The sequence below is a fragment of the Lithobates pipiens genome, unplaced genomic scaffold, assembly GCF_037356315.1.
Source record: "Lithobates pipiens isolate NorthernLeopardFrog02 unplaced genomic scaffold, aLitPip1_a1.2 Scaffold_25, whole genome shotgun sequence".
In the NCBI taxonomy this organism is placed as follows: Eukaryota; Metazoa; Chordata; class Amphibia; order Anura; family Ranidae; genus Lithobates; species Lithobates pipiens.
Genome location: NW_027507787.1, coordinates 36,548,366 through 36,561,273, shown reverse-complemented (window position 1 = coordinate 36,561,273; position 12,908 = coordinate 36,548,366). Strand labels below are relative to the sequence as shown.

The 12,908-nt window shown below is 40.5% G+C and overlaps 1 protein-coding gene across 3 annotated transcripts in view; it reads left to right on the top strand.

Moving 5' to 3' along the window:
• Positions 1-12,087, top strand: part of LOC143930194 (ATP-dependent translocase ABCB1-like) — a 103,957-nt gene extending 91,870 nt beyond the window's left edge. For all 3 annotated transcript variants that reach the window (XM_077454246.1, XM_077454247.1, XM_077454248.1), the window contains 5 exons: positions 757-954; positions 7,166-7,372; positions 8,140-8,286; positions 9,602-10,930; positions 11,372-12,087. In XM_077454246.1, the coding sequence (XP_077310372.1) occupies positions 757-954; positions 7,166-7,372; positions 8,140-8,286; positions 9,602-9,799 (750 nt within the window). In that variant the 3' untranslated portion in view covers positions 9,800-10,930; positions 11,372-12,087. The remainder of the gene's footprint in view (positions 1-756; positions 955-7,165; positions 7,373-8,139; positions 8,287-9,601; positions 10,931-11,371) is intronic.
• The last annotated feature ends 821 nt before the right edge of the window (positions 12,088-12,908 follow it).

Genomic DNA, 12,908 nt, shown 5'->3' with positions numbered 1-12,908 from the left:
TGCATTTTAAGCATAAGCTACAAAAAGTAGGCCATGGTAGTGTGAAATGCCATTATAAATCAGCCCCTGAAGTGGATAGGATGTTAACTTACTGGCCTGCAATGTAAAAAATTGCATTACTCAGAAGTCACTTCTTATTAAGAGAGATATTTGCAGTATCTGTACAACCATGTTTCAATAAGAAACTTTTTTTTACTATACAGAAATTTTTGAAAAATTTGGCTGAGTCGACCTTTATGCATCTCATAAGTATGAGATAACAGTCACCTGATCCAGTGGTTTTGCTGCCAGTTAGATAAGGAAATCTTTTCACATCTTTAAGGGTAGGCAGATGTCTACTGGTCTCAGGGTGAACTTTGAAGAAAATAAAAATAAAAACTCCCCAAATAACTGCAGTTCCTCCAAAAGATAAGCAACAGCATCTACCTGTACTATTCTCCACCCTGCAAAGACCGAGGTTAATATTTGTTAGGGGCAAATTGTTACGGCATGTCCACCCATCCTCCGAGGTCTTTGGGAAACATTAGCGTCCTTTATTTAGATTACTAGACGGTAGTTTTTTATTATCAAGAAAAATGTGATTATTCAAAAACAATGAGGCGCAATTACTCATAGCAGCAATTCTAGTTTTCATCTGTTAACACCAGTAAGAACTACAAAAATATCTCTGATTAAGGCATTTCACACAAAAATGTTTGCTTAGGTAATAAAGGCCAAGCTTCTATATTAAATGAAATATATGTACTTATGTTGTAGAGTGCATATGAAGGAAACCTTGAATTCAAAGATATCAAGTTTGTGTACCCAACAAGACCAAAAGTCCAGGTTCTTCAGGGATTGAATGTGAAAGTTACCAAAGGACAAACCCTAGCCCTGGTGGGCAGCAGTGGGTGTGGAAAGAGTACATCTGTTCAGCTACTGGAGAGGTTCTACGATCCTGTGGATGGAAAAGTGGTAAGCAAAAATTATATATGCAATAAACACAGATATGTGTATATATACATGCGATGTTAATAAGGTTTTTGATAGGCATTGCCAATGGTGATGCCGTTTAATTAAATAGCCAAATCTACCAAGTTCAGTGTTGGGGAGGCATAGCTGGTAACTTATCTTAACTTAATCCCTCCAGACTGAAGATGTCTAGCTTGGAGGACAATGTCATAGCCATTCATATTGCATTGGCTTAAATTCTACAGAAGTAGCTCCAGCTCACAAAGTTCATTCATGTAGCATCCATATAGCGCTCTGAAGTACACACTGTCAGTGACTTTACCTTAATGTAAACCCCATGCAGAGCAAAGCAACAGGCTGGCTTTTATTGCCTCTCTCTCCCCAGAACAGAATGCTCACCTTTCTTTTGCTACCCAGCCACTGTGGCAGCTTTAAAGAATACCCAGAAGTATGTAACCCTTTCAGTACTGTGCCAATCACTAATCACTGTCACAGTGGGGAGCCCATAGTCTTGTGTAAGCTATGGCTTATCCTGCTCCTACAGCCAGCTGGCAGGACATCAAGGGAGAGGTTACCATGTGCTGCGAGTGAGGCAGGGACTAAAGTGAAACTGTTGCTTTTCCTTGCATGGGTGAAACACAGGTTCTCTTTTAAAGTTGTGGCTTGGTGTCGCAAGATCCGGGATACCGATTTTAAACGAAATTCAGGCATTCATATATTCGATGAGTTCTATCAACTAATTTGATGTGTTTTGCAGTTTTTTTTCTGATCATCCTATTTCGTAAGACAGCTGGCAGTGCTCATTTATTAAAAATAATGCTTTAATGTCTAATTATCCTTTTATTCAATAATAAAAAAATAATAATTTCAGTTTTTAACACAAGTTGAAAAGCACATTTTAAAATACCAGTTGCATAATTTATTAATAGCTATGTAACTAATCAATTTGCAGTAACAAAAAAGGCTATTTTGCTAATTTTCCTTCCACTCCTATAAATTATTCCATGAACAGGCATATTGAGCTTCAAAAATGAGAATGGCAATTTATAAAATTACAGCCGCTGATGGATTCCTGTTTTTATGGATTTGCACATTAATCAAACATTAACGTTTAGCACCAAATGTAATATGCTGCATGTAGTTATGTATTGAACTTCGCAGAGTAATCCTTTAAGATAATGTATTTTTAATAATCAGGGCTTTCGTTTTCTTGTCATTACCCTGCCAACGAGGAAAGCCTAAGTAAACTTCTTCCTGAACTGCATGACACACAGAAACAAATAACACAGACAGCTATTTGAAAAGCAAACATTTAACATTGGCTACAAAATGTGTTTAATAATAATGGAAATTTGTATTCAATGTAATTTGCCTAGGCAAATAACTCCATGTAGTTAGCAGCCTATGGCCATCGGATGCCCACGGTGCCTAAAGTTCAATAGAAACTCCTACTTCATGCACAGATCCACAATGTTCTATAGCTCACATTCTGGAGATTAGCTGTAACAGACTGCAGAGTCTGACTGTTGATGCAGATAATTGGATAAGGTTTAATTGCTGTATGGGGATTATTAATTGAATCTCTTGCTAGAGATTTCAAGTTTAGTTAAACAAAGTTTTATAATTTGAAAATTTAAAAGGAATGACCCATATTTTAGGCACCAAGCAGTTAATGCAACAGTCCACCCAAAGATATATCAGTGTTATTGGAGTTGCGCAGCCTATAAACAAACTGACATGCAATAACCAAATAAATAAATACGATGGCAGTGTCCATAAACACAATAATAATTCATGCTGAGTGTATACTAAGTAGTAGATCAGTAGTTTTCAATGGTGATAAAAAAAAAAACTCAGCTTCTGTGATCCACTCAAGTCCACACTTGCAAGTGAAAAAACGTGCTGTGCACTGCCACCTCCTCTTGTCACCTCAGTGCTCACAGAACTCTCACCTTAGTTAACAATCAAATACACCATATGCTCTTCGTATCCTCCAGTGGTGGCCCCCTCCATTAGGGGCACCGCCCCACTAATCCATGTGTCCGGCCCCTAATCTACATGCAGGATGGCGGGCACATGGATTTCAATGGGGGTTTTTTAAGCACATAATTAGAGCCCGTGGCTCTATTTGGCTTCAAAAAGAGTGGGCTAGGGGCGCAGAGCACTGCACCCTGATCCCACCCACTTGTGCGACAATAGCAAATTAATATTCACTATTGTCTTCCTGCTTCTCCTCCGAGCCAATCAGGAAGTGGGTCTTTAGACCCGATTGGCCAAGAGGAGAAGCGATCATATTGTCCGGCTGGAAGCAGAAGTAGGGGGGGAGCCGTCAAGGAGGAGACGCAGGAGGAAGCTGCCGAAGCTCCCAGCAACCTGGATGGAATAAGTGCGGGGCTGGTGGGTGAGCGACGGGGGGTTTGTTGGGCGAGTGACGGGGGTTTGATTGACCGTCCTGAATGGGAGGGGGAATCGGTGGTTTGTTTGTCACCCCACCAAAAAGTGGAGCACCAGCTGCCACTGGTATCCTTCCAAGAAAACCGTTGAGACTCGAGTACTGGTCCCTTTAAGGAGCAACAACTGAAAATTACTGTGACCACATTTCCAAACTGCCACCATTCAGGGACAACCCCCCCCAAAAAAAAAGATTATTTCAAAACTCTCGCCGACAAGAGTTTTGGAGCAGTGGTCCTTGACCTATGGTCCGGGGGGGATTGGGGTTAGGTTGGGTGATGGGAGAATGTAGGTTGATGGGAAATTTGGCAGCAGGTGATTTGTCGGGCAGATGGCTGGTGTTAGCACTTAAATCATCCCAACACCATGCTTGATATAGTGTCAGGATGATTAAAGCACATTTTTTCTATTACTACATTATAATATATAATAGTTCAACTCGCCATAATGCAGAATCAGTGGGAACCCTGTGCAGGTCACTTGCCACCAGATGCAGCTTGCCATTTGCCCACTTCGCTTTCCACCATATGCAGCTTGCCATTTGCCCACGTCGCTTGCCACCAGATGCAGATGTGTCACTTGCCACCCGCAGCCTGCCCACTGTGCAATGTCACTTGCCACCCGCAGCCTGCCCACTGTGCAGTGTCGCTTGCCACCTGCAGCCTGCCACAAGTCTAATGCACCAGTGTCCTGGGCTGGCCTCCCAGGAAAGGTGAACACCCCCCGTGGCTGTGGCTTTTCCCAGTGGCAGTGTGGCACAGGGGTTAGGGAGTCCCCTGCTTTAAAGCGTGCTGGAGTCCAGAGATGATAGACAAGGTTTGTGCCGGGGGACATCCATGGTGGATATGGAGCCTGCCCGGAGAAGATAGAAGAGGTGGGTGGAGTTGATATCCATGTTGGAGGCAGAGCCTGCTTAAGTCTGGAGAAGATAGAGGTGTGTGGGTGCCAGATGTTTGTGATGGAGGCGGAACCGGCCTGGAAATAACACTTCCTCTGCTTTGAATGCAGGGCAGGGAGTCCCGACCGTGACGTCACTGGTTACTAGATGCCAGTCAGCTGTGGCAACCAGTGGCCTGGCCAGTGGAAGATTCTCTCAAGTGAAGGTGGAGGCAGAGCGAGCGCCAGCACTATGGTGGGGTTTGCTCCTCTGTCAGCTTCATTCCAGGACACTATATTTTCCCAGAATGAAGGTGCCTGGGACCTGGGACAGACCTGCTGATTGCGGTACAGTCCAGGACATGTGTTCACCCTACTTAGTATACACTCAGCACTGATTCTTATTGTGGTTATGGACTCTACCATCCAGTGTTAATTTAGTCAACAAAAATGTTTTCATCAAAGTTTTCATCAGCAGCATTTTTACAGTGACGAAAACGAAAAGTACAACACATTTTTGTCCTGTGTCGAAAACTGTGACAAAAATGTGAGGCAGGGACGTTTACCTTTGTGAACTAACTTCAGGTTTTCACTGAGCTCCGCCTGCTTCCACTCCCAGCAAGCAAGTGCGTTGAATGGACTGTGTGCACCATCCGTGTCAACTGCCAGAGAAGAACTGTGCATTACAAGCAGGCCTTCCAAGTCCCGACAAGACTGTCCCATTTCTGAGTCTCGACGAGACTGCCCCACTTCCGAGTCCCGACACACAAAATGACTGCCCACATCCAGATCAGAGAGCACACTGTGAATGTGTAGTACTAGTGTACATTAAAAGTACAGCAGCCCTGAAGCCTCCCCTCTGACCATCATCTGTCCAGACCACTGTGTGTGTGCATTACAGGCCTCCTCTTACCACTGGCAGAGGCATCCAGGGCACTGTGCATTGCAGGCCACCCCTCAGACATGAGACCATCATCCAGCACTGTGCCGCATCACAGGCCTCCTCTGACCAGTGACCACCTGCATGACGGCATCCAGGGCACTGTGCATTACAGGCCACCCCTCAGATATGAGACCATTATCCAGCACTTTGCAGCATTACAGGCCTCTTCAGACTGTCCCAAGCGGCTCAATCTGTATCTGTGAGTTTGTCCAAACCTTAATACTATATTTTTTACTCCAGGAGTATATATTGAGTTTGGAAATTCTAGAGAAATGCTTAAATATTGCATTACAATTTAACTAAACACATTAGATTTTAGTTGACCAAAATGATTTTATTCGACTAAAATGAACTGGAGATTGTGGTCAACTAAAATATGATGACTAAAACTAAAATGGCATTTTAGTCAAAGACTTTGACTAAAACTAAAACACTTTCAGAAGACTAAAATGGAACTAAAATGTCATTTTAGTCCATAGACAATTGAAATTTGCTGCCAAAATGAACACTGCTACCATATTTTATTTCTTAATATTTTTATAACTTTATTATTATATTCATGTGAATGGTGGACAATTTATACGGTTATTTCATGCTAGTTTGTTTATAGGCTGCACAACTCCAACAACACTAATACATTTTTACACTGTGGGAACACATTAGGTATTGCAGCAATCCTTTATTGTTATTAACATTTATTTGTTTTATATCACATTTTATTTTGATTTTATTTTATTTTTCTGTTTACTTTTGTTTCCCACCCAAAGATAACCTGTCAGAGATTAGTGAATAATGGTCGACTGATGTAACCATAGAAATCCTATACATGTCAGCAGAGTGTTCTGTTTATTGAAATTAATTTTCATTCCACAGTGGGCTTCACCCTCCCAATTCAAACCTTGCAGTCTCACTGCATGAACTGTATTCTCCAAGATGTAAAAAGTGCAATAGAGAGAGGTAATAGCCCATTGTAACCTGGAAACTTGGGTGCATAGTTCTCACCACTCCTTGGTATCATTGTGTCAAAGCTGACATACCAGTGAATACTGATGTCTCCCAGTTTCACCTCGGCAGGGCTCTTCTTTGAAGGCTTTTTTGTTGCATCACGTAACCAAGGCCATGTAGTCAGTGATGACATGGTAGTGTCTTGTAATTACAGTTGATGAGGTATTTGTCAAATAAGAAGGTTAGAGGTGGAGAGATGACATAGGACTCTCTGTGCTATGTGGCAGAGGTGTGCAAGCTGCAAGGTTGGCTGAAAGAATATGCCAGCAACAAGATCGCTAATAGTACAGGGGGATTCCTACCGCCTTTGTATATGTTGCCCCTCGACTGTTTCAGCAGTGAGGTGACGCTTCCTTGCTGCTGCAAAAGCTTAGAAGCCTGAATTGTTGGTGAGACAGATGTAGGGTAGCGAGACCTTTAGGCAGGCGAATTATTTCACTCCCTACTTTATCCTCTAAAACAGGGATATGCAATTACTGGACCTTTAGCTGTTGCAGAACTACAAGTCCCATGAGGCATAGCAAGACTCTGACAGCCTCACGCATGACACTCAGAGGCAGAGGCATGATGGGACTTGTAGTTTTGCAACAGCTGGAGGTCCGCTAATTGCATATCCCTGCTCTAAAACTATCCTGCCATTGACAAGTTTTTCACCAGTGACAAGATTGTTATTGTGACATAGTCCCCAACAGTTCTGACCTTCTGTAAACTGAAATATTTTTAGTTATTATGCTACTTCACTTAGCACACAATTAGAAATGGTAAATGATGTTGCTTCTATCTCAACCCAGCTTGTCATTTACAGTAAATGGGTTTATTACTCCTCCGAGATGGCATGTCTGCATCAAGGCAATGATAAGCAATTAAAAAATATGCAAGAAGTATGATATACAGTAGTGAAAACTTTGTTCTAAGCAGACATTCTGTCTCTTTTTATAGCTTGCGGATGGAACAGACACAAAAACATTGAATTTAAAGTGGCTGAGATCCCAAATGGGAATTGTGTCTCAGGAGCCCATGCTGTTTGACTGCAGCATTGCTGAAAATATTCAGTATGGTGCTCTGGACAGAGAAGTTACGTATGAAGAAATTGTAGACGCTGCAAAGGCTGCAAATATCCACACTTTCATTGAAAATCTTCCAGATGTAAGTAAACAAAAATGCTTTTAATATGTTTCTGCAGAAATGATTTAAAGAAAGAATAAATGTGTTAAGCTATTGTTTTTTTTTTTTTAGTTAGGAATAGATTTTCAGACCTACACACATGTGGCTATAGATTTAAGCCAATGCTATGCATACTGGGGAGAAATGTTTAGCTTTATAGTACACGTAAAGTAGGGTGGATTGGCAATTCTGGACTGGTGTATCGGATTGCAACTTTGGGTTAATGTGAGCTACTGTGTTCATTTATTCTCTTTAGCCTTGCCTGTATACCTGTGAAACTTTTCATTTTATCTGGGTCATGGTATAGCTATATAGTTATAGTTGGTCCAATTCAGCTGGACCTGTTTAGAAGAGTTGAAGTCTCACTCTTTTAGAAGCCACCACAAAGGAGTGGTGATAAATCGTAATTTTCTTTTTTTAATCCACATAATGTGACTAACTTTTACTAGCTTAAGAAAATAAAATTGTGAGCTGGTATCCATAGTGCCATGCCCCGGTCCCAATACATTTCAAAAGATTTTTGCCCCATTTGCCCTAACTATTACAGGCTAACCTTTGCCTGTACACACATAGGGATATATTGACCTATTTGAAACTTGATAGGCAGCAGAACTTCAAATTGTGCCCAACTTTATTGACCACTGCAGAGATGATAAAAAGAACAGGTGGCTATAAATTGGTGTGTTTTTATTTTAATCATATCTACATTCGAAAAGTATATACATGTTTACATGTCGTCATTATTTTAGAAATACAACACACGTGTTGGTGATAAAGGTGCTCAACTCTCAGGAGGACAGAAGCAAAGAATCGCCATTGCCCGAGCCTTAATACGGAAACCCAAAGTTCTGCTGCTGGATGAGGCAACGTCCGCTCTTGACACAGAAAGTGAAAAGGTTAGTTTGTTTTTAAACGTGGGCTGTGAATGATTTTGGTCTCTGGAGCTCACTATTCTTATATTTTCTTTTAAATCAATGCTTTAATTCTGCTTCCTAGAGCCCCCTAAAACTGGTGCTGCATTTGAAATTACTCTCAGTAAGACCCATTAAAAAATGTAGAAAAATGCAAGAATGTGTGAAATAAACCAAAATAGTAGAAGTCATTGTAATTACAGTAAATATTTTAGCAAGGCAGGGGAAATTCTGATTACTGGCTGGTTAGGCACTGATGCTCTTATAGTAAATAGTGTCCTTGGTTTAGTAACACTTTATCTGGTCTCACGCAGAACATGGAAACGTAATAGTTTTAATAAATATAAACTGCTAAATAGCTTTTCTCATCAGCAGTTAGAGCAGTCTTGTGACTTCTATCAGTGTCTGGTTAAAGCTTGTAGGAGGAGTTTTCATTCTCCCCTGATTGCCCTATGAGGCTGCAGGACCCCTGACCCTCTGTCTGGACAGTGCTGAAAAAAAACAACTCTCTAGCAATACACACCAAACTGAGCATGTGCAGCTTGCCCACAAGGCTCTATTCTATCAGGAGATGGTTTGGGGAAAGTGGAAAAAGAGGCGGGTCAGAGAAGACAGGGTCAAACAGCCTTTTTATACAGTGCAGAGAATTAACCCCTTATGTTGTACAGTGAGTATAACAAGCATACTTTACTGCATATACAGATTGTTTTTACTGTTGTGGGTTTAGTAACACTTTAAGCCAGTGTTTCTCAACTCCAGTCCTCAAGGCGCCCCAACAGGTCATGTTTTCAGGATTTCCCCCAGATGAAACGGCTGTGGTAATTACTAAGTCAGGAAAACTGATCAAATCACCTGTGCAAAATAATGGTAGGCCTGAAAACATGACCTGTTGGGGCGCCTTGAGGACTGCAGTTGAGATACACTGCTTTAAGCAGCCATTCTCAACCAAGTTGGTGGTAAATTTACTTACATAGCACATTCAACCAAAGAAATGTAGTATTATATTTTATGTGAATGACAACTGTATTCAATTTCCTGAACCCATGTATTGTGCTTTATTGCCAAATATTTTTCATTATTCAGAATTTAACATTATATCTCCTGTTTATTTTTTTTAAACCACTCGTGAACAGATGTGCTGTTTAGGCAGACGGAATATAGGAAATTACTAAAATTACACTTTTGTACAGTTATATTTTAATGAAAATATTTTATGGTTTGAAGGGTGAACTTTCAATTGTTGCAACAAATGAAGCAGTATAATGTGTTAAACACGTTTCTTGACTTTTTAATATTACAGATTGTGCAGAAGGCTCTGGATGATGCCAGACAAGGCAGGACATGTGTGGTGATTGCACATCGACTCACGACAGTACAGAACGCTGACATCATTGCAGTCATTCAGAATGGGAGAGTCATTGAGCAAGGGACGCACCCCCAGCTGCTGGCTAAACAAGGCGCATATTATGCTCTTGTAAATTCCCAAGTAACTAACTGATAAAAAGATTGATGTTTTCATGGCTAAATTTATGCTTGCTAGAAAACTATGCACTAAAATTTAGTTTCAGCGTAATAGGCCACAAGCATGGCATTGCTGTCTACAAACTGTGAAAAACCAGAGCATAGATCTTGCTGGTAAAGAGACCAGGCAGGCCTTCCAGCTGATAGTTGTATGGCTAACTGCATTGGTTTAATACCCAAAATAGTTCCGGTCTAGGAACTGTGATTCAAAGTGCACTTTGTAATGAAGCGAATTGATAGATGTATGTATTAGCACAACCATCTAAATATATCAGTCACCTCTAATATCTCTATCCTACTTTTCTAATACTTTTTTCTTACCTCGAAATACATTTATAAGACAGTAGATTTCTGCCAGATTGTTGTTTGTTACTCCGTAACCATGCAGTTATGATCTGTCTTCTAAACAGGCAATTCTAGGCTTATTTATTAATCAAACTTTACTAAATGTGTACTGTAAACCTCACAAACAGACCAGCCATCGTATTCACTGTGGCTACTGTAATGTTCAACTCCAGGCAGATATTCCAATTAAGCCAGTGGATAGTTAGATATACAGTAAACATCATAAAAGATATTTTACATAAATGTAGCATACATTTCCAATCAGGAATTAGGACTTGACTGCTTTGCACAACATTTTCACAGAGGGGAAAGCAGAAGGTCCATCAACTTTGTGTTTTTCTGTCATTGACTAATCATAGGATAAGTAGGATTCTAGACCAGGCTGTGTAGCTAGTTTGTAGAGAGCCCCAGGAGTGTGGTTGGTTGCCTGTATTACACTACTGGTTGGAAAAAAAAACTATAAATGTTTTGACAGTTCACACAGGTATGCATTTCAATTGTATATTTAGAGGTGTGCAATAAAGTAGAGTCTGACTGGTATGGATACAGCAATTCGCACATAACGAACGTTAAACATAGTTTTACATTTTTATTCTTACATTTGTGGCTTTTTACATGTCAACTGTGAATATTAAGACATGAGTGTAGAACACTTTCATGCTTTGTATATATTTTTAGACGTTGTTCTTGGAATGTTTGAAAAGATTTAACTTTACCCAGCACTGAACTCTCACTTTTTCGTTGGCACCACTGCACTGCTTAGGCCGCGTACACACGCGGGGACTGTTCGCTCAACTTTGTCCGCTAAACAGTGTTTCGGCGGACAGTCCGCTCGTGTGTGGGCTTTCAGCGGACAGTTTCAGCGGACAGTCTGCTGAACAAAGTTTTTCGGAAATTCTGAAAAACTGTCCGCTGAAACTTTGTTTCAGCGAACAGTCCCCTCGTGTGTAGGCTTGTTCGTCAAACTAAGTTCCGCGCATGCTCAGAAAGGATTTACACGCCGAAGTTTGCATTGCAGTGTATAGGACGTCGTTTTCTAGTTCCGTCGTACGTGCCGTTCACGTCATCGCGCACGGTTTCAGCGGACTGTTCGTTCGTCGTGTGTGGGCAAGTCCGTCCATGTTAATTTTGAGCGGACTGTCTGCTGAAACTGTTTGACAGACAAAGTTGAGCGAACAGTCCCCGCGTGTGTACGCGGCCTTAGTGTCTCTATGCCTTCCTATAACAAAGATACAATTTTTTCACAGGGGGCCCCCACATTTTTTGTTCTACATTAAAGTCCCCCAGGAAGCAATTGTGCCATCATTTGTTAGGAATCCATGTAAGAAAATTCCCTGACCGTTGCTTGGTACTCTGATTATGTCAAACTTTCAGCTTTGATCTCAGATTATAGGCAACTACACTTCCAAGAGCATTAAACATCTTCGATAAATCATCTTGTGACCAAGCCAGTAAAATATTTGCACATGTTTTAAGCTCCACCCACCCCATAGGTCTATTTTTTCTGTTATGTTGTATTGTTTATTTAAAAATAAAAAGATAATCTGAGAAGTGAGACATTTGTTTCATAATTGAGGCATTAGAACAAAGAACTACCGGTGAGGTCTTACCACTGCAGTCCATGAGAGATATGAGCAGCCTGTAAATCCTTCAACCCAGCAGCCTCGGCTCAAAACCAAAATTTCCATTGTGGGTGAACTTAGCCTTTGACCCACATCTTGTGCTGTCTAACGTACTGTAAATGTTATGTGTTTATGATTTGTATCAGTACAATGTACATGCTAAATCAAACACTATTTTTATTATAGTTCTTTGTGATATTTGTATGTATTATTGTATACCGTTATTAAATGGTTTTGTATATACCTTTGAAATATTGTATAATAGAAAAAAATAAACTTTATTAGCTTGTATTTTTAATGCTGGAGTCCGTGTCTTTCTTCAAGAAAAATGCAAATAGGCATGCCGCTGGTATGGCAACAGTGTTATATATTGCATAATAATTTACAGAGCATAAAAGACCAAACTCAGTACAATAACTGCTCTTACAGCTTAGAAGTGCATTCAACGTGTTTTGCATTCTGCAGCCACAAAATATTCTACATGGCCAGTGTTTATCAAAGGAAAATTTCACCTGCTTTTTTCTACAGAAATATGTTAATTTCTTATTGTAACCTCTTCATTTTACTAAGCTGTATACAGAAAATATGTATAAAGCTGTAGCAGTCTGTTTAGCATACATTTACTCATATAAGGCTTTATTTATTAATGTGTCTGTGAATATGTCTGCTCCAGGCACCAGAATTTTCTTCACTTTTATTCTCCTACTGTGGTATAGAAAAATGAATGGAGTATCCCCTTTTGTTTCTATAAGCAGAAAGGTAAACTAAGGCCACTGATGATCTTTCCAACAATGGTTGTCCGTACTTTAGTGTGTCTGGGACAGGTACACTTTTATGACCAGCGATATAAAATGGTTGCTGATTCAAACCCATCAGGATAGAAATACAAGAGTATCCATTGTTAAAGTGTTAGTAAAAGCAAAATTTTTATTTAGTTTTGAATACTATAAGGAAGGGTTAGACCCTCTCTTGGCTTTTTATTGCTGTCGTCCCCACTGGGGAGCTTCACCCCCTATTTGTCCTGGTGACAATTGTCACAAGGCAGAAAGACAAGAAAATTAAGTGAAATTACAAAATTGGACTGTCATCAGAGCAGGAGCTGAGGGGCTTATTAATCCA